General features: G+C 37.8%; 2 protein-coding genes across 3 annotated transcripts; one reads left to right on the top strand and one right to left on the bottom strand.

Annotated features, from left to right (window-relative positions):
- Nucleotides 1-3,731: 3,731 nt before the first annotated feature.
- Nucleotides 3,732-8,943, bottom strand: LOC124646288 (heparin sulfate O-sulfotransferase). The gene is made up of 5 exons (XM_047186405.1): nucleotides 8,691-8,943; nucleotides 8,311-8,614; nucleotides 6,489-6,627; nucleotides 5,108-5,205; nucleotides 3,732-4,680 (listed from the first exon to the last, which is right to left on the bottom strand). The coding sequence occupies exons 1-5, from the start codon at nucleotides 8,800-8,802 to the stop codon at nucleotides 4,311-4,313; spliced, it is 1,023 nt and encodes a 340-aa protein (XP_047042361.1). The 5' UTR covers nucleotides 8,803-8,943; the 3' UTR covers nucleotides 3,732-4,310.
- A 1,134-nt stretch (nucleotides 8,944-10,077) lies between these two features.
- LOC124646248 (tripartite motif-containing protein 45) lies at nucleotides 10,078-26,542 on the top strand. Of its 2 annotated transcripts, XM_047186364.1 has the most exons (12): nucleotides 10,078-10,292; nucleotides 11,956-12,257; nucleotides 20,016-20,164; nucleotides 21,024-21,200; nucleotides 22,797-22,973; nucleotides 23,210-23,386; nucleotides 23,665-23,862; nucleotides 24,539-24,752; nucleotides 25,101-25,192; nucleotides 25,338-25,490; nucleotides 25,770-25,905; nucleotides 26,387-26,542. In XM_047186364.1, exons 1-12 carry the CDS (start codon nucleotides 10,276-10,278, stop codon nucleotides 26,509-26,511), a joined length of 1,917 nt encoding a protein of 638 aa, XP_047042320.1. In that variant the 5' UTR covers nucleotides 10,078-10,275; the 3' UTR covers nucleotides 26,512-26,542. The 2 variants fall into 2 exon arrangements, with proteins under 2 accessions (XP_047042320.1, XP_047042319.1); XM_047186363.1 differs by lacking the exon at nucleotides 10,078-10,292 and having other exon boundaries at nucleotides 11,627-12,257.
- Nucleotides 26,543-26,824: the final 282 nt, after the last annotated feature.

Here is a 26,824-nt window from a genome sequence, read left to right on the forward strand (position 1 = left end):
CGATTTAATGTTTAATAAGCATACAAAAATAATTATAAAATAATAATAATAAATTGTTAGAAAAAATAAATGTATACTTTGATGGATCCTCTTAAGTAGTGTGATTTTAAAATATCGGAAATAATAATATTACTACATTATAGCGACATTTTTTCCCATGCTAATGAAATATAAAATAACATGACTGAAACCATATTCTTCAATTGTATGATATATTTTTGTGAAATTTAAATATGGACATTTAAAATGTTACTTAGATAGTCACATTTCCCATTACAATGATATTTTGTTACTTCACGCAGAATATAATAACAAATGAAGGCCGAGCGAAACTAACTCACGCTGGGACGGCATGGCAGGTGATTTTCCACTAACCACTTAGAAACATTGAAATTTATTTCGTATTTCCACTACATAAGTTTGAATTTCTTTAACAGAAAAAATCCTCTACTATTCCGTCCCTGTGTGAGACCATTGGTTACAAGTAGTGCAGTCATTGAAGCATTATTGCTACGATTTTTTTTACTGTGAACCGATTTGCATGAAATTTTGGAATTAGGTTCATCTTACCCTTAACTTCAAAAGTGAATATGATTTGAACTCCGCCACCCCCCCTGGGGGTGGTTGACACCCCTTCTTTGGGGTGAATATTTTTTTTGCAAAATAACCTCGGATATCGATAGAAGACCTAATTTTAAGCTAAAGTTATCTTTAATTTAAAAAAAAAATCCAATACTTTTCAAGTTATTGGCAATTGAAAATTCGCAATTTTTTCACGTTTTTCATCGGTTTTTTGCAAATATCTCCAAAAATATAGGTTTTATCGAAAATTTATAAAGAACAAAATTGTAGCAGGTAAAACAACGAACAATTTGTTTTTTTATAAAAGGTCCTAAGTGCAATATTAAGCTAGATATTAAAGATCAAAGCCGTTTTTTATTTTGTCTGAAATTTAATCGTTGTGGTCAATGCCATGTAGCGGCGAGTAGATGCATTTTATGCATTCGAATACAAATGGGTTTTGTAGTGCTTGAAATAAGCTTTAAGATGAGTACTATTAAAAGTCTTTTGCACGTAAAATAAGTGAGCTGTATTGCAAATAAGGGGAGCATCTTATATTTTTTCTTTTAAATCAATGGGTTTCATAAGTGCCATTTCCACCAAAATTAAAATTAATCGTATTCCGCCTAGGATTAACTTTATTATGAAGAGTTTGATAGATAGTATCAGTTTGGCTGCTTCAGGACAGATATTTTTCAAAAAAGTCACGATTAACGAAAAGAACAAAATTTCAAATTAAAGAAAAACCCACTTGTTTCTCATAATATCTCAAAAATTACGACAGATACGTATAAAAGTGTACTGATAAAAAAATTAGGTATTTTTCTGACAAACAATTTGGTTTGTTTGTTTTTTCTGTCGAACAAAAATTGACGGAGATATGATTGTTTAAAGAGCGCGTGGCAGCGCAATCACAGCCTCTCTTAAGCCCTTTAACCCTTCACCGTTTTAGAAAAAAGTTCTTTACTATATATTGCAATTATGGATGTTGTAGCTCTCTTAATTACTTTTACAGTGGTTTTTTATAAATTGTGATAGCATGAAAATTGAAGGAGTTACGGTCCAAAAACTTTTTCTACTTAGTAACTGAAAACTTCGGAGTGTCAATATTTGGAGCAATGTGAAAGTAGGCAGTATAATAAAGAGTCACAACTATTGTAATGTGTATATATGTCACCGGAAAATAATAAAACTGGTAAATTGATCAACTTACTAAAATAATAGATGGCATAAACTACGTCGATTAAATTTCAGACAAAATAAAAAACGGCTTTGATCTTTAATATCTAGCTTAATATTGCACTTAGGACCTTTTATAAAAAAAACAAATTGTTCGTTGTTTTACCTGCTACAATTTTGTTCTTTATAAATTTTCGATAACACCTATATTTTTGGAGATATTTGCAAAAAACCGATGAAAAACGTGAAAAATTGGGAATTTTCAATTGCCAATAACTTGAAAAGTATTGGATTTTTTTTAAAACTTTAAAGACAACTTCAGCTTAAAATTAGGTCTTCTATCGATATCCGAGATTATTTTGCAAAAAAAATATTCACCACAAAGAAGGGGTGTCAACCCCCCCCAGGGGGGTGGCGGAGTTCAAATCATATTCACTTTTGAAGTTAAGGGTAAGATGAACCTAATACCAAAATTTCATGCAAATCGGTTCACAGTAAAAAAATTCGGAGGTTAGACCGTATTTTTCGCTTCAATGACTGCACTAAAGTCCAATCATCAGCGCCATCTATTGGTCAGAAACGGCAACCCATGCTTACAAAACCCTTTAAATTAACAAATAAAGACTATTGCGATTAATTCAATAACATTAAACAAATTATAGCATTATATTGAGATAACAAGTCGTTGGATGGACTTCAAAATATCACATTTTTAATAATAATATAGATATTGATAGTAATATATTAAAGAGTCAATGAGCACCAATGAAAAATTAATACATGAAAATAATATCGATTTCAAAATTAGCTCGGTATTAAAGTTGATAATGATATACAGAAGTAAAAAACATTTATTATTCTTTGTGCTTTTAAATGAGTAACGTTAAAGCACTAAGGAAATTATAAATTAGATAAAAACTCTGTTTTCAAAAAAATATGCCTGTCTATCTGACTGTACATTCTGCTTGTGAATAAAGTTCTGTAGGTAACTTATATGTTGAAAAATTAACAATATTTAATATCATATGTTCGCAAATAAAAAAATGTAAGCATAAAAATATATTCAACTAGCTTCTGCCAGCGGTTTCACCCGCATACCGTGGGAACCTCTGCACGAACCCGGATAAAAAGTATACTACTGTACTATAGCCTTCCTCGATAAATGGGCTATCTAACACCGAAAGAATTGTTCAAATCGGACCAGTAGTTCCTGAGATTAGCGCGTTCAAACAAACAAACAAACAAACAAACTCTTCAGCTTTATAATATTAGTATAGATAATATCGTCAATGTATTTACATAAAATCTACAATTATCTATAAGGTGACGATTTATTTCATTCCAATCGAGTAAAAATACAGAGAAAGGAGAGATAGCGGAGATGCTATAAGGAAGGTAGGTCAGGCGCCTTCTTGTAGGTCAAGCAACGTACGGTAGGTGTGATTAGTAACTAGAACTAACGAAGCGTTCGGGTTCCTGGTCATATAAAAACCAATCTGTCAAAGTTTGGTCTTGATTGATTGGTGATTTTATTTTGAAAATAATGGGCGGGTTCCACAGAAGGCATGTAAGGAAGCTAGTAACGTTTCTCGTCCCTCGAACACCCGCATTTTGTCGCGCTACTTTCTTAGGAGATTTTGCGTTATGACATCTCCGCTAGTCATTTTGTTCTCCGTGATCAACAATCCATATACAAAGATTTTCTACAAGAGAAATCTTTATGAAAAATGTCTTTTTGTGTGAATATAAACATGTCACTGGAAATTAAACTCTAAATTCGATAATTTAAGGAACTAATTCCTATGATTGTCTATTAAGTATTAAGGCCTACTTTTTCTACTAACTAAATTTCGTTATCTAATTTATTAGAAGGCCTAAGTTTAAGTACCTATAAATGTACCTGTACCTGTACCTTTATAATAATATATTTTCTAAAAGAACACAATTAGATGTGTGATGTATTAGCTTGTGAGCGTGACATTTTTGGGGCATTATTTTTTTTTACTTTTTTTTATGTGATAAGTTTCTTTTTTATTGGCCAGCATTTTTTAAATTCAAAATTGGAACAGTCATTTGTGCTTGCCATAGACAAAAATACACTATTGTAGGTTATTATTGTTTTGGGTTCCTTCATGGCATCATGAAGCGGAATAGTTTATTTAATCGCGACCATTATCTAATTTTAACTCAAGCGAAAGAAATAGGTCATTGTTCCACGTTAATGGGATTAACTATTTAGCCACGCTCAACATAGCCACAATATTTCAATTCGTTCTACTTTCCCTGTTCACACAGTAAAACCGTCTTTACAAATATAATCTAACTCTGGAATGATCAACACATAATTCAAAAATCTGTAAAGAGTACGGACAATAATATCAAGAAAAAAAAACTTATTCACTAAATAACTTGATAATTAACAAAAAAAATATTAGTACACAAAAATATTTATTTAAGTAGTTATTTCGCCTGGAAATTGGGAACTAAGTCGATAAAAAATATTTTTACCTCAAAAAGGTATTATGTGTCCACCTTAAGAACGGTATACAAAAGTAACATTAAAATAATCCTTATTTAGGCCGTATTTTCTCATAGAAATATATTTGGGCGACATTATTAGCTTCTTTGGCTAACAATTTTCTTTTGACAAAATTGAAGTGTTCTAACGCGAATTCATAGAGTTCGTTTTCCATTTTCCAAATTGTCGATTGTTGTATTTTGTCTACAGTAAGGAGGTTAGGTTCTATCTTAGAGCTAGTTTGTCTTAGATGGGACTTGTTACTGTTTAAGTAATATTCTGTGGCTCCTTTGAAGAAGCGAGGTAGAGTAGCCTCCAAAACAGTTATAAAGTCGAGCATTTGTTCTGTAACACCTACTAGGAGATAATGGTTGACTAGATTGTGTTTCGCTTGATCTAATGCCCATTGGTTGCCGGGTTTCCTAGAATAGAAGTGTATGTGTTAAATTGGCATGTGTTATTTAAAAACATAAATGTATGTGAAAAGGTGTTATGTGAGAACTTTCTGATGTGCAAAGAATGCGCCACGAATTAAATAGAGCAGAAAATTGCGAATTTATTTATTTTTGCGTATAGAGCGGTGGCATAGAGTCTAGCACCGCATCTATCGTGCTTCATCGTGGTACGGAATCTATTTTGGCTCTTGATATTTTAAGGTTTAGTTTGAAATGAGAATTCTAGAATTTATTTGCTTTTAAAACGACTGGAATGGCATGGCTTGAACTCTCAAGTTGATTATTTCAAAACCCTTTTGCATGGAGGCACATCATGCCACAACTTCAACGTTAAATAGATCAAAACTTTCTTATTTTTCTACTTTAATCTCATATTTAAAGCGCTTATACATACCAGCAGTCAGCAGAATGGCCACAGAAGAAGGGCACTTGCAGCCACATATTGTTGGGGTCACAATCCGGCTGACCCCGCTCCACGCATTCGTCGAACGTCTGTAAGATAAACGCTCATTATCATAAGTCTAGGAACCGCTCATTATCATAAGTCTATCTAGGAATTGTGAAATTACGTCATGCCAAGATATTTTACTAGATCATCGCACACAGACACACAAAAAAACTTTTTTTCTGAGATAGAGAACATGAAATTAGTTTTTCTTGAGCGTCTCCTACTATCTACTGTTAATATAATACGCTTTTATGTAACGGCCGGTTCACACATGTCTCCGTTTTACTGTTCCGTTTTATCGTGTACGTTTTTTTTTCGTCGATGGCGTATGTAGTTGTATACAGAATACTGTGCCATGTGTGAAGTCACTCATACAACTACATACGCCATCGACGAAAAAAAAACGTACACGATAAAACGGAACAGTAAAACGGAGACATGTGTGAACCGGCCGTAAGTAGGTCGCGGTAGAACTATTTCGAGTGCTGGGATAAAATGTACCCTATCCCAGTACTTGGAATATCTGTGTACTAAAGTTTATTTAAATTGGTTCAGTAGTTTTGGTGTTAAACCGCGAAAAACAGACATACTTTTGGACTTACGTCGTTAGTACGATTATTATTTATTTAATAATGTTCGTACAAATCAATGTATGGCTATTGACCCATATATCTTTCTATGACATACCATAGCTACATCATTATACTTATTTGTAACTATGTGATTAATCTAGCCTTGTACTAATGATTAATTAAAATTGTAACAAACACACATTTAATCATAGGCTCGACCGTTTGTTCACAATTATATTGTGTAACTGATTAATTGGTACAACAATGTGATAAATATTAATATAGTTCTTGTTAATGTTTGTATGTAGGTATAGTTATCGGCACGAATTTTGGGCTCTGACCTTCACGTGCGCAGAAGTAATTTATTGGGTCCCTTTTTTGGAATGAAGTGAGGCGCGGGGGCGGGCTAAAGCGGTGATTGGCCCGCAGCGCATCGCGTCATAGCCGTCACTCGGTTGTTCTTTGCTAATAAATCACTTCTGCGCAGATGTAGATCAGAGCTCAAGATTCGTGCCGATAACTATGGGTATGTTTCATGCTAAAATCTGCAGGATGGATTTTGATGAAACTTATAGCATATTATATAAATATGTTACTCTACTTATAAAGCATCTTATTTGTGAGAGCTCGGTGGAAGCAACCTTTGTTTTATAAAAATGACAGAAAAAAAATGCAATTCTGTTCCGCTACCAATGCTGGATGCCTTGGAAAACCCTCTTTTTTGTTAAGTCGGTTAGCAAATATTACAAACTTACCATTTTATCACCATGCTTTTTCCGCACTAAATGTGGTCTGTAATTGTCACCATTTCTTAAGAAGTAATAATATGATACTAGTCTATCAAGAGGTTTCCTTATTAAGTTTACAAATATAGGCTTTGATGTGGCTCCCAACCTGAAAACAAAGAGGATTTCATTAATTAATTTCCATGAATTTTTGTAATAATACAAATTATTGTCACAATTCATCTCATCTGCCCAACCCTTTCCCAACTATGTTGAAGTTGGCTTCTTGTCTAACCGGATGCAGCTGAGGACCAGTGTTTTACATGGAGTGAATGTTTATCTGACTTTCTGAACCCATAACCAGACAACCCAATATCCTATCATAGGATTGGAGGTCAGAGTTTCTGGCTTCTGACTACTTGTAAGAACTGCCAAAGATATTCAAATGACAGCCACTAGTAAGAAGTGTATTCAACTCTCCCCTCAGTATAAACTCTTCTGTATAAATTATAATAGACCTCTAAGTAAGCCTTGTAAATCCTATCTGAGTTCAGTCTATCTCTGTTGGGTAAATTAATTATTTATAAGAATGATGCCATACACAATGCTATGTATATGTATATATATGTATGAAAGGACAACAGCTGTTTGATATTCCTTACACAAATACACAAGAGATACCTAGAACTAAAGATATTTATCAAGATCTTCAATGTTAAAGGCTAATATGGGTATATGAATGCGTGTTCTTGAATACAAATAAAACTTGCTTTATAGAATAGAACTTCTGGGTAAAGAGTAATAAAAACTAACTATCTATGCTTCACAGTCCAACCTGCAATCTAAGGGAACTATTTCCTGCATGTAGCCAAACCAGAGCCATGCAAAGGTATATCTATACTAATATTATAAAGCTGAAGAGTTTGTTTGTTTGTTTGAACGCGCTAATCTCAGGAACTACTGGTCCGATTTGAAAATTTCTTTCAGTGTTAGATAGCCCATTTATCGAGGAAGGCTATAGGCTACTTTTTAACCCGGTACGGGAAGTAGTTCCCACGGGATGCGGGTGAAACCGCTGGCAGAAGCTAGTTTGAAATAAGAACATTATATCCTTGTAACATACTAGTACCCAGCTGCATCTGATTAGATTGGAAACCAACACCAACATGGTTGGGAAAAAGCCAGATAGGTGATGACTTTAACTTTGAAATTGTTTAGTAGTTTTGAAATGAAAATGTGTTTTTAAAGTCTCAAAAGTTTGAAAAAATCTCAAAATCAAAATCAAAATCAAAAGTCATTTATTCAAACTTGGCTGCAAAACAGCACTTTTCGAACGTCAAAAAAAAAAATTACAAAAGACAGCCCCCAAAACGCCCACCCTTCACCACTTTATCCTTTGATACTTCACTACTTTATCCTTTGATATGATGTCTCATGTTTACTGAAAATTTTCAATTGTCCTTTGTATTACTATTAGCAAAAGAATTGTGTTTACTTAACTATCAAAACATATCATAAACTTATGACATAATGTTTTTATCTCATACTGGCAATGTTTCTAAGAACTTTTAGTATAATGTAGCAAAATAATAATATGGCATATGCAGAAACATGTGTGTAAGTATATATTAGCATAACATTATTAAACAGTCAGTTTTTCCTTAAGCATTGATAAGACATGATTACTTTATGAAAAACTAAAAACTTTACATATTATCCTTTTTGTATCTTATGTCAGAACACATGAAGGTTTTACTGTATACTTTAATCTATGGTTTGAAACATAGAGAAAACATAACACTAGGTTCTCCCGAAAACTGAATTAACTTTACAAAAATAGTTTGTAACTCACCTATCAAAGTTGAGGAAGGCCATGTGCCCATGATACAAGGCTGGCTTCACCTCCTGCCACTTGGTCACGTTCTGAACAAACTTATACTGGTTGTTCAAAGACATGATATGTCTGTTCGCAGTAATATTGATATGTAACACTTTAAAGTTGTTCCTCTTACACAAATCGTACGCTACGCCCACGAAACTCGTCGATCCCGTCTTCGGGACCCTGTTGTATATCACCACAGTATCATCGTCACTTTTCTCCGGTACTTTAGGGAAAAACTGGCGAGATTCCGAGTGAGTTTGCACCAGCCTAAACTCTGAAAATTTAACAGAATTTTAGCCAAAAAGCACCAAAACACTCACTTTAAATACACTACAGATCTTTTACATTACCTAATTTACGATAATTATCCTCCAAACGAGCGATTTCTGATTGAAAATAGAGGACAATAATAACAATAACGCAGAGACAAGAAAACAGACATAGTTTGTTTATGTTGAACATATCTGTATTCGCCCAGACCGTGCAACTTCACGCCGAAATCAGCACTGGCATAATTAACTCGTGTACATTATAAATAAACTTTATTTGGGACACAGAAATGAAAAATAGTTCCCTGGACGACAAACGCCATGTATTAATTTTCTATCACAGCATTAGAAATTTGTTGAATGTTTAACATTCCTCTAACAGCATTCTCTTTCTACACTATCAGTTAGAAAAGGACAAAGTACAACTCAATGCAAGATAACTAATCTTTGGAGAAACGGAACTCAGCCGCATTATGTCAACATTGGAATGTCATTTCGACAAAGTTAGATTTGCAGTTGTAAAAATGATTACCAGATTGAAATAACCAGCATTCTTTTCTTTCACAAATGCAAAATAAACAAAGTGCGACAGTGACAGGAGAAACGTTTTATTTCTCGTGAAGTCGTGATAAAAAATGCTAATCCATTGCAAACAAATCGTAAAGCATCTTCAAGCTATACTACTTTTTGCTATCTTATTCCAACAAATAGATTTTTTTGTACATACTTACCATTTCAGAAATATGCTTACCCTTTCAAAAATTAACAACACTAACCGGTCGCACAGACAAAAGCGACAATTTGAAGTTTTTTGACAGTATTTTTTTTTTAAATTTTAAATTACCTCATTTCTCTCTGGTGCCACCTTATATCATTCAGGCTCTAAACTCTAATCTATCAGGCGCTTATTTTGCGATGATAAGTACCTATCTTGTATTACGAATTCCGGAGGTCTCTGTGAATTAATCAGCGTACTGTGGGACAATTTATACGATATGGAAAGCGTGTCTAATTCAAATTGATTTCTATGGGAAATTATGTGTGTTACAAAGACCAATGAGCTATTATGACCGAAGGTTTCAAGGCAAAACTATACATAGGAGTTAAGTACCTACTTTCTGGAGCCAAATTGTTGTAGGTATGCTACCCACCCAACTGATGATCGATCGAATCGTGTGGTTGTCAGCTACGAGCTTCTCCGGGGCTTATTGGAAGCTGCTTAATACAAGCTGTTATAAAAAAAAAAAACAGCCAACCAACTTACAGTTCGGTCGACGTGTCTTAGCGAGTCTAAAGTCGTCGAAGAAGATTTTACACTGAAGTATATCTACCGAAGTACGTACCCTTTTTTGGCCATGATATTGCGTAGCTACCTACTTGGGCAACCTATGGTTTGGTATGATACAGGTTATAACAATGACGAATTGATAAATGTACCTAACAAAATGTACAGGAAATACGGAATATTCCAAGGTGAGTCCTTCAATGCGATGCACCTCAGTCACCAGTATTCAATGGTGCTTCGCCCCACGCGGCCGGTGCGCGCGAAAAATAGCGCTGACATTAGTTTTCCCGCCAATGTGGGTCGCCGAAACGTCGCGTTCCAATTATTGCGTGAATTAATATCGTTCAGAATTTTAATAAAAACTTTTTCTTTTATAATTATATGATGTCACATCTTTGGTAATTATATACTTTATTTTAGTATGTGTGTTATTACCTAGTTATATCTACCCAGAGAGGTAAATCAGTTAACAATTTCATGTCTAACTTCTAGCATTATTGAAATGAAATAATCGATGACTTATTTCTGCCCCTTTCACAGTCAATCAAACATGATCTAGATTTCGATATTAAGTTTAATTTAATTATAGACCGGAAAGGGGTCAAGTGTTTAATCAGAGTGAATTAAACCTTATACCATTAATTTAAGGTTTTATACCAAAAGCAGTATTAAGTGTTTATTTGGCCATACAAATGCAGTTTATTGGTTCCTTTTCCGGCCATAATGGGATCTCGATTGAGTTTGCACGTGCTAAGTAAAAGCGGTATCGATTGCAGCTATTAATGAATCGGTATTACATTTCGATAACATAAGTCAAAGCGGTTAACCGTTAAACGCTTGAGTTTGAACGAGACTGTTATATTTGCTAATATAGATTGTGAATTTATGTTTATAAGAAAATGCTCAAAGCGGGTGTAGCATTTTTTTGTTTTAAAAGCTTTTTGAGACCTCAAGGTTCCCTCGTAGTGGTAACAGGTTCACTATCATCTAGGTATGTCTACTGGTCAAACTATCGGCCGACTAAAAGTTTGTAGATTGTATTCACTAAAACCATAACCATAACAAAAAACAAAACAGGACCATAACAAAAGGCAACACAGAAGTCACAAAAAATGTATAAGTAGGTATAATAAAACGCAAGAAAATACCTCTGTACATATTTCACCAAACATTTTATCTAAATTCAATATGTTTTTTATCACAACATAAAAATCAATCAAATACCAAAGGAAATGAGAAATGGCGGGGTTTGCTGGACAGAAATAACGTTTAGTTACGAGTCTCATCCCTCAGCGAGGAAATTAGACAAGGCATGCATCATGCGTGATTGCAACTGCCAGTTATGAAGGGAAGCCAAGGATATTATTTGTCTATTTATAGATGCAGTTAATTGCTGTCGTGGTGCAAGTCGAACTATTCAAATAGATAGTTGGTCCTAAAACTCGAGTTACATAGTGAAAACTGTTTGTAAATCCAAAAAAATACATAAGAAAGTTACGTCTCCAATCCTAAACCAATGTCAGATAAATAAGACGATAATGTTCTTATATAAAGAAGATATTATAGTAGTAGGTTTATGGATACAAAGATTAGGAATGATGGCAAACCAAAGCCTAAACTTCAAAGATCTAAAGTCTACCTACTCTGAATCTTAACTTCTTTATTATTGCTATAATTCGCTCCCAAATCCTTAAAGCCATTCTCCACTTTTCTTCCATTTTCTCGAGAACGTTTATCGCTAATACATTGATATCTTTATTCAGAAATCTGTCAGGATATTAAATCAGGGCAAGGATTAAACGTAGGTATTAATTAGTTACATTACATCACGTATGTCCCGACTCCGCCAGTCGTTCATCCCGCGTCTTGCCGAGCGCACGTTTATTTATAACAACGCCCTTCACGATCGGGACGCTTTCGAAATATAGATCAAGTTTACAATCACTGTTATTTTAATACCAAACAATAAAAAAAATACAATTTTAAATTAACGGCATTTTTAAAGACGCGTTCGTAATTTAGCAAAATGGAAGTGGACCGTATTCTGTACATTTTTGGCAGCTTTACGCGTAAGAAGCAAGATAAGAGGAAGTCTTTGGATCAGCTGTCTTTGAGTGCTGGGAACAGCCCTCTCCACGCGAAGGGTTCCAGACGTCCCGTCAGTCAGAACCTGAATGTGGCTCCAAGGACTTCAGCATACAATGATAGCAGGAAGAGTAAGGTTAAGGAGTGGGATTGTGGGATATGTAAGAAGGAGTTGGTGGAGCCTAGACTCTTGGGCTGTCTGCATAACTTCTGCACAAGATGTCTCCAAGGGCTGCATCAAGAAGGCGAAGCTGAGGTGTGGAGCGAAATTGATGGTGGTGAGTTTGTTTTCTTAAGATTTATTTTCAGGAAAGTTAATGTTTTATTCGTGGAGTTAAATAAGGGTGAGGAAATCTTAGTGAGAAACCCTAAACAGCACTATCAGGCTGAAATTATAAAAAATGTTGTAATTGTGCTAAAATTGTTATAATTCTGACTAAATTTCTACATAAGTAAACTGGGCATTCCATGAAAAATAATTTCAGCTGTGCAAGTGGTGAGCTAAACCTAGAGCCACATCCTCGCTTCTTAATTTACCGACTTATAGGAAGAGCAGTTTCTCAAATGCTCTTATGCAATTGTGCGAAAGGCTTCGCGATTTCTCAGCGAAAACATTTTGGCATGGGGTGAATCTGATTGATGTGACGCGTTTGATGTGCCGACAAGGTTTTCAACCTTTCACCTAATTGCAAAACAACCAATAAATGTCATCCCGAAATAGAATAATTCGGTGTTTGGTCCATTTACTCACGTCAATATGATTTGCGAACTGCCCCGCTCTGTTTAGAAAACTTAGAGAATATAAAGATATTCGCCTTTGCAGAATAACAGACGTTTAAATGTTCTAATAGGAAACGATGGGTACGATGGGAAAAATAGAAGTTACATATTCTATGTATCGAGGAAGGCCTTTTGTCCTGGTGCGCAAAGAAGTTCCTACGGGCTGCGGGTGAAACCGCTTCCAAAGCTAGTCCTTTATAATAAGTTCAGATACTCACCAAGACTCGTTTCACTCGCTACTTAGCAGATGATTTCCAATCATAAGATCCCTAAGTTAAATAAAGAACTTTCTAATGTTATTATCTTCTTTTACATTTTCATAAACAATGGCGCGCATTAAAATCGTCATAAAAAATATTTTCAAGAACTTACAAACAACCACATTATTTATACTGCCATCTGGATTCAAACCATTATTTTAAGGATGCCTGTTTAACAGACCAATTAAAAAGACCCCTTGTTAATAAGGTGTTCTTTCAAAAAAAACGAGTCGGGATACCATTTTTGGGGAGTGTTTTAAAATGGTCGATGTTTTAACGTTAATAAAACGTTCATTTAACGATTTAACTCTTAAGTGCCGATGGTGAATCTGAAGAAGCTAAGAGTCAGTAATGGGCCATTAATAGGTTGATACGAATAGGTTGTAGTTGTAAATGGTTTATTTGTTTTCTCTTTGGTAAGTAGGTTTATCACCCTTTTTGTTCTGTTAAGAGAGATGTTAAAAACAATGTTGAGCAAATTACTATTAACTGGATAATTTCAGTAGGTAAAGCTGTAAAAGAAAAGTCGACTGATTTCTCTTTTCTGAGTGGTTTCCTTAGAGGCAAGATTTGATGCTGATTCAGCCCCGGATCTAGGGGGGGGCAAGCCGGGGCCCATGCCCCGGGGGGCAAATTCAGGGGGCGGCAAAATCAGGCGGCTGCCTGATTTTAAATCCTACATCACAGATTACCATAATAGTTACCTACAGGGCCGTCTTAACCTATGGTGCAGGGTGTGCGAATAACCCGGGCGCCTCGGTCTCAGGGGGCGCCACGGGACGCCCCACCACCAGAAAATTTCGATGAAATTACACCCGTTTGATAAGGAAGTTCCATTGTATCATGATACTGACAAGCAAAGTTTCAAAAAAAGTCGCCTTCGCTATGTTTAATTGATCATTTTGATTATTTTTCATAACATCCTCCAAATAAGTGAAAAAATTCTCGCTCGCTACGCTCGCGGTTAAATTACCGTTTCTGTACTGTTTTTCTGATGGTTTATTATTTTTACGCACCCAATCAACGAACACAAATAGCACTCGCTCTAATCACGGTTTCTTTTTAATTGTACATGATTCCCAGTTTAATTTGTGAGTTTCAAACAAATAACTTAAAGAAGTTCGCGCTCGCTGCGCTCGCGGCTACTTGTTGCTTGACAATGTAGGTACTTTTGTGTCGTAGACTCAAAAAATGTAGCGCTCGCGGCTACTTGTTGCTTGACAATGTAGGTACTTTTGTGTCGTAGACTCAAAAAATGTAGCGCTCGCGGCTACTTGTTGCTTGACAATATAGGTACTTTTGTGTACTCAAAAAATTTCGCGCTCGCTTCGCTCGCGCAATGTTACACAGGCATTGCCTTATTGGCTTCATTAGTCTAATCCGCGCTATCTTACCTTTTATAAGTCAAATGTAGCAAAAAAATATATTTATGGAGTCCTCAAAAACAAAAAAGTTTGCGCTTCCGACTGCTTGCTACTACTACAGCGCTTTTTACCTACTTATTAACTTTTTGTGTACATTAATCTGTCTAGAGTAGCGGCTTTAGGGTAGGGCGCGGTAGAGCGACGGCCCAGGGCGCCGGACATAAGGGGCGCCGCAGGCGCCCCCAACCTATCCTTGATCAGAATTTTACTCCTATTTTTGTTTTAAATTTCATCAAAGATCGCAGCTTACAAGAACTGTATCCAAATGTATGGATAGCATCAGGGCCGCCTTAACCTATGGTGCAGGGTGTTCGAATAACCCGGGCGCCGCGAGCTCAGGGGCGCCGCGGTACGCTCCTGGACCAAGAAATTTCAATTAAATTAATGTATTGTCATACAATGCCGCGCGCGTTATATACACTACTTTTATGTCCCAAAACTCAAATTTTCGCGCTCGCTTCGCTCGCGGTTTCTTTACTTTACACTTAAATTTTTTTTCACATATAGCTACTTTTTAATTTAATGTGCTCCCTTCGCTCGCGGCTTCTTTACTTCACAGTCGCCTTTTATTTTATATGTTAAGGACTTTTAGTGATCCAAATCTCAAAAAAGCTTTTTCGGGCTTGCTTCACTTTATAGTTGTTTTTATTTTTGATTTTTTTTTTGTCTACCCTAGCAAAAAGGTAGCGTCGTTTTTAAGTCCTTTTATTAATAAGAAAGTAACTTCTAGTTTTTATTTATGGTACTACTTTAAGTCCCAAAATTTTAATTCATAGGCGCCAACACCAACAAAGAGTTATCTACGTTTTCGCTACATTTTAAGTCATTTTTGTTTTGAGTTCTAAAATATAACAAAAAATTTCGCGCTCGCTTCGCTCGCGCAATCACAACCTGTGTTCCCGTGTTTTTGCATTCACCAACCAGCAATAACTTATGTACGATTGGGCTACATTTTTGGTAATTTTTGCTTTGACTTGTTAACTATAAAAAAAAATTCGCGCTCGCTTCGCTCGCGCAATCGGTAACTACATATGTCTCTGTTTTTCGTATGGGTTTGAATTGCAGTTGGGGGCGCCGTAGAAATCTCGCCCAGGGCGCTAGTAGAGTTAAAGCCGGCACTGTCTATCTCGACTTCATAACTTAAACCTGGCGAACAGTTTGAGCCTACAATGATTTGGACACATTTTTTTAAATCCTTTACCTACCAAAAAAGTGACTTTCGTTGGTGAAAATAAACATAAGTACGTAGGTAGGCGGGGCGGCATTTTTCAGTTTTTGCCCCGCCTAAAAAAAATTGAAGATCCGGGGCTGTGCTGATTATGTCAGTAGAAGACTGAATAAGTATGTCTTGCACGCATAAATAAAGCTGACAAAATTCCTCGACCGTCTTTTGTCAATTGTATGGTCTTCTTTGGACATTTTCGACAATATCTCTGCCTTTCGGCATGTCTGTGCTAAAAAATTGGATTAAATGAAGAATTACCCCATTTCTACTAGATCCTTACACTTTCTGAAGGTTTTCAGTTCTCACCTACCTAAATAGAAGCACAAAATTGACCTACAACTAAACATGAAAGCAGGCGTTCGATAGCAATGCGATTATAAACGCTAGGTCAGATGTCTGCACTGTACGGCTTCCCATAGCGCGCATCGCTGCCCTTACCCATTGTTGCTAAGTAGGCATGTGTGAATGATGCAACAATGAATTTGTGGATTTTGGCATGGTGTGAATGGGTTTTGAAATTATATTGTCATGTTTAGTTTCATTTTTGTAACGTGCCGGTTAATTAAGTGAACATGTTGCACCTTACCAACTTACGCCCGCGGTTTCACCCGCGTCCTGAAGAAACTACGTCCCGCACGTGGATAGAAAGTAGCCATAGCCTATGTGTTATTCTGATATTTAAATCTTATTAGGTTTAGTTTTGTACCAAAATCCATCAGGTAGTATTTGCGTGAAAGAAGCACAAACATCTAAAGATACTCTTGTGTATGTATGTAAATATTAGTAGATCTAGGAACGTAAGCACAGACAGATTACAAATTTTTTTATCGACTTTAAGTCAGTTTAGGTTAAAAAAAAATCATGCGTTTCTTTGCGTATCGTAAAAATCAAGGGACACCGTTGTGTATTGTTTTTCAGTGCACAAACAACAAACGTACAAGTTACGGTAATGTATCGTGCTATGACATTGATTCAAACAGGAACTAAGCTAATGTGTTTCTAAATATAGGCTTGCCACCCGGCTCGCTATGACAGGACTAACAAACAAACATTAAGAAACTCCCACAATAGTTACATTATCTCTGTCCTATACGATGTGGTAATTTGTAGGATTTATTTTGAAGTTTTCGTCAATTTATGCAATGTCTTATAACTATATAGGAAGGTGGTCCTACTTGAAATGCCATTTCTCTAACTTCTTGATATATCTAAATAGGTAGGTAATAAGAGTGAGTTGCCAACTTTTAATGAATGTAAATATGATTAAACTAATAAAAACCCGTATTTAAACTAATAAAAAAATATATATTAAGAGGTCAATTATTAGATCTTGATCATAAATCAGTACGGAATTGCAAATGGTTGTGCGCAATTTACAATAGATATGTAGGTACCTATCTGACTGCAAAATGTCTCTCAATGGTTTAAAATAAACTCTTAGCGAGCCAAATATTGACTGCCAATTTGAAGTGTGCGGGGGCTCTAATCAATAATCTGAAAGAGTTATTTCCTAGAACTCAGTGATGCAGATTTTTTTACCAAATTGCCAGGAACGATTTTCTTTCTTTATTCGATTCTCTTTCATATCCCCAAACCACGAGGCCCATTTTATCACTGTCATGGCCCAAGAGTGTAAAGACTCCTCTCTGTTGATTCATCGACATTGACATGATGTTATGTAGGTACATATTACCTTGATTACACTTCATAGATTATTCAAATTCAACTTCAAACGATGACGAATCGTAATAGGTCCCACAGAGCACACACAAGAGTTCCCCGAACCGTTACTTGCAACATTAACTACTAAACCTCTCGAGTTATCAAACGTTTGAACCTGTGATTCAGTAATCATAACAATAAGAAGTAAAACAGACGCCCCAGTTTATAAACTGGAGTTCATTAATGGGTGAATTTCAACAGGTCCAATAAAATCTTCATTTCCGTGGATTTTTTATACTTCAACTTTAGAACAAGAAAAAATAGTGTTTACTAAAGTTTTTGATAAGATATGTATTCTTCCTTAATATCTAGTAGATAGCTTAAAAAACTAACGAGATATACAAGACTAAAATTTTCATGCCACGGCGGTGAAACATGCATGCACGGCAATGAAACATGCGTCCATGGCAATGAAAACTATTCCTGCAGCCATCGTTTTGACATATCTTTCTCTTTCTTTTCTTAAATACTCCTCTAGTAAAACAACCTAAGTGAACCTGAACCTGAAGTGGTGTGTGTAAGTTTATCATTTAGTGAGGTGAACGTGGAAATATCTTTTTGTAGTTGACTATATAGTACAAATTGTTTTTTTTTCTTAATGATGCCGTGGCGATGAAAACATAAGTCACGGTAATGAAACATGCGGCCACGGCAATGAAACGAAATTGTTTTACAAGGCATGGCAATGAAAATTTTTTCATTACTGTGTATTTTTTTTCATTTCCATAGCAAATTTTGACCACGGAAACCACGGAAATGAGAGCACGGCAATGAATATCAAGGCAAAAACATCAAAAAACTAAAAATCTGTTAATAATTCACAGTAATTAACACGTCACAAATAAACATAAGATAGATGGCATTGTACCGAATGATCAATTAAGAGGACAAACTTATTCAAACAGAAGTAAGACCTATCCACGGCGATGATAGAAAAAATGTCCAGTGATAAAAAAATTGCATACTTGCATTTATGGCGCGAAAACGCAGGCACGTGCACACGTCATTCCACGTCGAACACTTGATGTCCACTAATATGCAACATTTAGCGCACAGCGGGAGGGAAGCAAACCGTTAGAAAAAGGAATATTCTTTAATATGTTTAGGACATGGCGATGAATGGTGGTTCTGGGACAAACTATTTTTTATTTACCATTTGTTGTATTGTTTAAATATTTCAACAAATGTAGTCCGTAATAATACTTTAACTATTCACGAATCAAATAAAAGTAGGTTTTAATATAAATAACTAATACATTTTTATCAATAAGGTCTAGTACACATCAAGGTGACGTGTGGACAAACACGGCAATGAAAGATTTTGAGGTTTTTTTTTTTTTTTTGGAGAACCAATTAATCCTATTAACAAAATATTTAGTGCTACACATAGATTACTATTTCACCTACTTAGAAAAAAATATTAGAATATTATAACAATGATTTTTAGTACCGATTTCATCGATGCCACGCAATTTTTGGTCCCGGGAAATTCACCCTAATGTTATTATCATTCAAGGAATCATCTTTTATAAGCGCTGTTAAATATCACGGCTGTGGTTTTTGTTTATGAAGTCTGACGGATTTGAATTTTAAAGATTGAACTGATCTTCGCTTGTTTATAATGAGTCGTGTCGTATTTGTAAAAGAAAGTGGTGTAGTTTACAAACTCTTCGCTGTATTGTTACATGTATCTCGTCTCTTTAGAGACGACTTGGGGTCCTGTTAATGGCAAATAAAGCTTAAATCTGAGAGAATTTGAAGTGCAAATTGGAAGGTATGCTTCATTGACACTAGTCAAAAAAAATTGTAGTTAAATCTCGAAAATAAAGTAACCAGGAACCCATTATAAGACTCAAATCCATTTTGGCGTCCCCCAGTATGTACAATCAGCTGCAAACTGATTAAAGCTTTTTCTTTAAATTATACATAAGTTATAACCTTCTCCCAGTCAGTCCCAAAACCTAATTCATCGACACCAACATTAATAACTAGCTAAATTATTAATAGTAAATGAATCACGCTCAATGTCGAAAGTTTCGCAATATGTTCCGACAATCCGCGTAATTCTTCTGCCAAAAACTTTGACTCATCATCATGTAACACTGAACGTACATTTTCTTATGTTTTGTCAGTTTTTGTATACAGAAACACGTGTCGTTTGTATCACCTGGGACTGGGAGATTGTTTTTGATTTCATTGTCATGTATTTTTAGGTCCTCCTCCGGTAGCGCACGCGTGAATATTTAGGCCTACATTAATTTGTATATAGGCCATTAGGAAATTCTATCTACTTTATACTTACTTTTTCATCTGAAACATAGTTAACCTGTTGTACTTCAATACATGTTAAAAAAGCGATGTACCTAACGCTATAGTAGAAGGTAGATAAGTCCCCAAGCAATGTTTGTATCTGAATTGTTCATGTTTGAGAAATTACCCACTCTTTCAGATTCAGTTTACCAGAATGCGTTAAGTCCAGCGATCTAAATTATCTAAAAACATATCTGAAAAATATTTAAGATAAACCATAGAATTCGCAACGCCATTTTTTTCAGGTCACCTGGTTAATCAAAAGCACTCACTAACTAAAAAATCTACTTCCTAAGAATATATCCTCTATTCCAGGATCAATCCAGCTTGACCCTGGTGGGTCTCGATCAGGCTCCGGAGCCGGGTCCGCCGGCTCGGGCTACGAGAGCGACCTGCGCCACTCAGGGTCTGAAGGCAGCTGGGAACAGAAACAACAACACAAATATAGAATATTGACTAGGAAGGTAATTTTACGATGCTAATGCTTTTATCCAAAGACAACTTAACCACTTCTATTGGTTGATGCATAGAAGCGTGCAAAGATATTCATAATGCATAATCTTTTTGCGTATTATCATACGGAAAAGTCGTGGTGGCCTAGTGGGTAAAGGACCAATCTCTCAAGTATGAGGGCGCGGGTTCGATCCCAGGTCAGGCAAGTACCAATGCAACTTTTCTAAGTCTGTATGTACTTTCTAAGTATATCTTAGACACCATTGGCTGTGTTTCGGATGGCACGTTAAACTGTAGGTCCCGGCTGTCATTGAACATCCTTGGCAGTCGTTACGGGTAGTCAGAAGCCAGCAAGTCTGACACCAGTCTAACCAAGGGGTATCGGATTGCCCGGGTAACTGGGTTGAGGAGGTCAGATAGGCAGTCGCTTCTTGTAAAGCACTGGTACTCAGCTGAATCCGGTTAGACTGGAAGCCGACCCCAACATGATTGGGAAAAAGGCTCGGAGGAGGAGGATCATACGGAACCAGAGGCATTAGGTGGTTAACTGGCCTGATTATTCACAACTTCAAAATTGGCTAGCTCTCTTCATGGTATAAGTCACAGGTACGCAAAATTTTAAAGGCATTTGTAAATCTTTCAGAAGGAACTAATTCTTTTCTACGATAAAATGACGTCCTAGTTGAATGTCAGCCACGGCGACTGTTCTTCTATAAGGAGATGATCTCTTGCGCGGGACATATTATAGGTAGTGCAAATGCATTTGTCAAGGCATAGATGCACTCACAATTCCTTCTCTCTCATAGCCCGATGGAACGGTAATCCGACAAAACCGGAGAGAGATCATCTAAACTTCCTTAATAATTCCAGGTATCAGGCAAAAGCGTGCAATTTCTCCTCTGCCCAACCTGCGGCTATGAGACCCAGCTACCCCTCGGAGGAATAGCAGCACTGCCTCTCAACTATGTGCTACTCCGCAAGATGGCCGCTGCCCAAGACCACGAGGGCGTCAATGTGCTCTGTGATCTTTGTAGCAGTGATAATAAGGTAGGAAATTGAAGAGCACGTTGTATCTTAATGCGGATCCACTCGAGATCGAATTGACTTATTTATACTAGCTGTTTTCCCGCAGTTTCACCCACGTCCTGGGCGAACTTCCTCCCGTACTTTGGAATCGAATTTATCTAATCGGTTCAGTAATTACGGAGTAAAGGCTTCGCGGAGTACAAAAAAAACTAAAAAAAAGCTTACTCTTTAATGTATAAGGTGATCTTCACACTGCCCCGCATCACGCTGCATCTTGCGTGTCGACGCACCTACGCGCGTTCCTGCGGGAGTGCAGATCTGCATCATCGTGCGGGTTTTTCGCGCACTCACGCGCGTAGGTGCGTTTAGTAGATTCACGCACGGCGGCTTCCATTTTCAAATATACACGTCACGCCCATTCAAAATCACGCGCGGCAATGCGGGATTCAGTGTGCCATACCTTGCGTCTCGCCCCGCACCTACGCGCGGGGGTGCGTGTTTCTCCGCATGTATGTGCGTGATCCGCATGAACGCGCGTGGATGCATTTTCAGTGTGTTGGACTATGCGTGTTTTCCATACAAACGGAGATATTTCCATACAACGGAAAAAAACGCATCCACGCACTACGCTGCATCATGCGGGGCAGTGTGATAATCGCCTTAGCATAGATATATTATATTTGATTGGCAGCGAAAACACCACCGGAGAATTTTCAGTTAGTAAAATCCATATTTAAATCCATAGTTTCTCATATTTGTTCTAATTTTCATAAAATGTACCTAATATAAACTTCTCTAACTTTTCATTTTCTTAACATAACAAAAGGCAAACAAAGGAATAACAAACAAAAGAACTTATTAATCACATTAGGTATATCTTCCTTTAAAACTATTTAAAGACATTTATAAGAACGCACGTGAAGTATATCATCCGTGAAACATCTCCGCTTGAAATGAGAGTTTTCGACAAATTACTATTCGTTCCGTTCATGCTACATTTGATCTACAGAATTTCGTATTTGAACTTTATTGTATTTATTTAAAACTATTCCTGTGTCAATGATGGAATACCATACAAAGGTATTTTATTTTAGTTATTTCTGTGAGTAGAACTTTTCAGGGAAAATAAGGGAAATAAATCATCTCTGAAAACAGTTATCACGGTTCATAGAAAGAAAGAAAATACATTTATTCACGCATGTGACACATAGACATACAATTAAACAAAAAAATAAAAATATACAAAACACAAAAGCGAGAAGGTACATAACGGGAAATATGCGTCACACCCACGTGAAACGGCCCTCGCTCAGCATAATGCTGAGACTCTAGGGACAAAAGTCTCAGCGCTGATTTTCAGCGAAAGCCGTTCATCTGATGGTGAAAGACAGCGAAGTCTCAGTAAATAAATAGGGTTCTTTTTAAAAAAATTCATTTACATAATTATTTTTATCTATTATCGCTAGCCTATAATGTCCCACTGCTGGGCAAAGGCCTTCCCATCTCGCTTCCACACTTGCCGATCTTTTGACCGAGTCCATCAGTCTCGACGATAGGCGCATATAAGTACTTAATTCTTATATTATTAAAATTCAAAGCATATATGCTCTCTCACAGGCAGAAACCCGCTGCAACCAATGCCTGGTCAGCATTTGCTCATCCTGCGGCGAGGCTCACGGCAGACAAAAGGCGACAGCTCGTCACTCGCTACAACCCCTCGAGCCAGCGCCAACCAAGTATTGTTCACAGCACCCCAAAGCTGAACTTAGTGTTTATTGCGCTACTTGTCAACAGGTAAGAAACTGTCCTTGGTTAGTGCCTCATTACCTGATGAAACAGTGCTATGTTTTTTTTTGAGTATGTATTTTCTTATGGGCTTTGATTTGAACACATTTCTTTACGAAAAAAAAGAATTTAAAAGGAAATATCTGCTGTTCTTGTGTTGAAATATCTTGAAAAGTCTACCTTTAATTTAAGAACATATACCAACTGGTATTTTTAAGATTGTCATAAACCTCCATTATCCGCAGGTAGTATGTCGTGACTGCTGCGTAGTATCTCACAGCGGGCACGCACTGGCGAGCGCGTCGCGTGCGGCGGCCGAGCGTGCTCGCGTGCTGCGCGACGCGGCGCAGCGCGCTAAACTCGTGCCCGAGAATGTGGAGAGAGCCTCCAGGAATCTTAGCGCTCTGGCCTATGAGATTGATGTGAGTATTATCAAATATCACCACCCTAACTAATTGTTTAAGAAAGCCCTTATAGTATTTACCTATTATCAGAAAGTCGTTTGTCATATGACCTATACTTACCACCAATCCTTGACCGTCGCAGTGAAGATGCAATGAAGAATTACCGTTACACATGTATGTAAAAACATACAAACATCTGAAGTGACAATCTTTGGGAAGTCGGTTAAAAATATCAATCTCAAAAAACTGACTAACACCCAGATTTAATAAAATAAATATTTCCTCATTCTTCCCAGTGCCAAGCAGCTCGCGTAGAGAACGAAGTACAAGAATGGGCAGTCCAATACAGACGAGCTGTGGAAGCCCACACCCGCACTCTGTGTGCCAGCGCAGCACGGGCCAGGGAGAGGCATAGACAGAGACTCGACCAGAAGACCAGGGCGCTGGACGAGAGGGCCCGACATGCTGTGGATGCCGTTAACTTTGCTGAAGAGGTAAGTGTCAACAGTCTACCAGGGAACGAAGTACAAGAATGGGCAGTCCAATACCGAAGCTCACACCCGCACTCTGTGTGCCAGCGCCGCGAGGGCACGGGAACGGCATCCGCAGAGACTCGACCAGAAGGCCAGGGCGCTGGACGAGAGGGCCCGACATGCTGTAGATGCTGTTAATTTTGCTAAAGAGGTAAGTGTTAACAGTCTCTCAGGAAGGGGCACCGGTAGAGACTCAACAAGAAGACCAGAGCGCTAGACGAGGGCCCGACATGCTGTGGATGCTGTTAATTTTGCTGAAGAGGTTAGTGCCATATAATTCCTCTTTACCAGGGATAACTTGACAAGAAGACCAGGGCTCTTGATAATCAGACCCAAAAAATCCTAAATACCGTTGCATTGACTTAGGAGGTAGATATATAGTGAACATTATGCACCACCTGGAGAGACCGGTCAAGCTCGGCAGCGAAGCCAAAACTTCTCAAGGAGTTCGCTTATTTATAATGTTATGGTAATGCTAACATCGCTCTGTACCTGGCCTTATCTAAACATAGTAGATAGAATACTACATGTTTTATCTGTTTGTTTTACATTTTTCACCAGATTTTATATGCATCATTAAATAATTTCATATTTTAATTGCAACACAGACAAATAATAACCGTATATTATGTTCCAGCTCCTATCAGAAGGCAAAGAAGACGAGCTCCTCTCCCTCTCAGGGCCAGTTCTCCGTCGGTTAGAACGCGTGTCAGAACTGCAGACGTTATCAGAACCCCCGCGGCTAGAGCTGCGCTTCGCCCCTCGTGCTCCAGCGACACATGATAACACTGTGTTCGGGAGACTGCTCGCCCATGCACCTGATCCTGACATGTGTGTTATTACTACCGAAGGTAAGAAAATCCATTTACGCCTTCAGGGCTTTCATTGGATCTAGTAGTCCCTTTGGAAAAAATCCTAAAAGCCCTAAAATAATAGCGTGTTTCTGAAGTCACAATTATGCCAAGTCCAGGGCCTTCTTGACATCGGTATTAAGACTAATACGAGAGATAAGAGAAATTGACGTGAAGAGTAGACACTCTTCACCTCAATTTTCTCTTATCTCTTATGGTCTGGTTAATAAGTGGAACTCAAATCAAACAAGTGGATTTTTCAAAACCGAAGCTCAAGAAATGACATCATAATAAGTGTAAATATAGTATTTTATTCTTCAGACTGTTAAGGGGTTATTTCTTTTGAAGGTCTGCAAGACATGAGAGTCGACTGCGAGCACGAGGTGACGCTGGAGCTAAGGGATTGCAACGGAGAACGTATCTGGTGTGGAGGCGAACAGGTGAGAAGTTCTAATACTATTTCCAAGACCTGGATAACCACTGACACTCACTATGCTAATCCTATGTTGACTGATATAAATGTTATTCATACAGCAAGAGTCAGTAAAGTCGAGTTTATTTTTTATTTATTTCCCTTGATTCCAGGTGGCAGGATACTTCAGGCGTCGCGATTCAAGCGCTCGTCCGAGCTTAGCCCGTGTAGTGGACAGTACGGACGGCAGTTATAAGCTCAGCATCACGCCGAGATCTCCCGGGGCTTATCTACTCGCTGTCACTATTAATAATAAGCCGATTAAGGTAACATGTTTGGAAAAGATCTGTACTTTTAATTTTAAGATGTCCTGTAGCGTCCCAGACCGTTTTCCCACATGACCCTGCCTGTCATCTGGATCAAAATCAGTCTTTACATCAAACAGAAATTCTCCGCCCGTTTTTGACCTGCTCATATCCCAATCTCTTATACGTGGTCGACGCTGCATGTTTTCTTCCATACTCCATTTGCCTTCATCTCACAAGTAACATTATTTCTAGCCATGTTCAGGTTTAATATAAATCCCTATAACCCGGTTCCCTCAGGGCAGTCCGTTCGCGTGCTGTGCCCGCGCGGGGGCTGCGCACTGGGGCACGTTCCACTGCTGCGCCTTCTGCTCGTCCGGCGGCCGGCGCGACGCCGCCTGCGCCTGCGGGGGCCGCATGCCCGGCGGGTATAAAGGTAATTAGACAATAGACATATTGTGGCTATAGAATTGTTTTGCGAGTTTTAGATCACGTAAAGATATTGAAGGTGTAAGTTCTACCTTCTTTTTATTTTTGTAATGTGTTGTTTCTTCGAAATTCTCTTTCTTACAGTCAAAAAGCGTGGCTTCCCAAGCCTCTTCCTTTAACCAGTGCAGCACTGAATGACTCAGTGCATTCTTTGCAAACCTTTGCTTAGGAATGGCAGCGAACAAGTTATGTTTCGTGCCCCCAAGACTTCATGATTTACGACCTCTTTCAATTGCTACTAGCCGCAAGCTAAATTGCAATTCACTATATAGTATGAAACAAAATTTTCTCTATGCCTATATCCTTCAAAGATTTTTCTTTTTTTTAATAGAGTGATTGAAGAGGAAGGCTTATGTTAATAACATCCAACACCCATGCGAAGCCTGGGCGGGTCGCTAATGATTAGAACTAATTCCATCATCTTCCAGGTTGCGGTCACGGGCACGCGGGCTGGGCGGGCACGCGGCACTGGTCGTGCTGCGGCGCGGCGCGGCGCGACGCCGCCTGCACGCGCCCGCGGAACACGCAACAAATGTACCAGTTCTCCCTGTAGATACTCTAGCAGAATATATGATGATAATGTATTCGTTTTGTGGTTTTATTAATTTATCCTTGTAACTAGTTCCCGGTACACTCCATTTGAAAAGGTAATTAACTTTAGTTGATCTTTATTTTGATTGCCAGATAAATTTATGTTTGCAAATTGCTTGCAAAGTTGCCGGCTAAGGGTGCGTCCACAGCTGGCGAATGTGCCGCGAATGTGCAGCTCGCGAGCCGTTTGCGACCTGCCCGCGAGCTGCGCGCGTGCATTTTTGTTCGTGCGCCGCCCGCGCGCAGTTCGCGCGCGACCTAAGCGCCGCACGCGA

The sequence above is a fragment of the Helicoverpa zea genome, chromosome 3 (assembly GCF_022581195.2).
Source record: "Helicoverpa zea isolate HzStark_Cry1AcR chromosome 3, ilHelZeax1.1, whole genome shotgun sequence".
NCBI classification, from domain to species: Eukaryota; Metazoa; Arthropoda; class Insecta; order Lepidoptera; family Noctuidae; genus Helicoverpa; species Helicoverpa zea.

What these genes read in the sequence shown, in the direction of transcription:
- LOC124646288 (XM_047186405.1), bottom strand. Translation starts at nt 8,802, where the DNA reads ATGTTCAACATAAACAAACTATGTCTGTTTTCTTGTCTCTGCGTTATT. An exon ending in GGATAATTATCGTAAATTAG is followed by an intron (nt 8,615 to 8,690) that starts GTAATGTAAAAG and finishes TTAAATTTTCAG; the next exon opens with AGTTTAGGCTGGTGCAAACT. An exon ending in GGCCATTCTGCTGACTGCTG is followed by an intron (nt 4,681 to 5,107) that starts GTATGTATAAGC and finishes CTTCTATTCTAG; the next exon opens with GAAACCCGGCAACCAATGGG.
- LOC124646248 (XM_047186363.1), top strand. Translation starts at nt 11,921, where the DNA reads ATGGAAGTGGACCGTATTCTGTACATTTTTGGCAGCTTTACGCGTAAG. An exon ending in CTCTGGCCTATGAGATTGAT is followed by an intron (nt 23,387 to 23,664) that starts GTGAGTATTATC and finishes CATTCTTCCCAG; the next exon opens with TGCCAAGCAGCTCGCGTAGA. An exon ending in TCTGGTGTGGAGGCGAACAG is followed by an intron (nt 25,193 to 25,337) that starts GTGAGAAGTTCT and finishes CCTTGATTCCAG; the next exon opens with GTGGCAGGATACTTCAGGCG.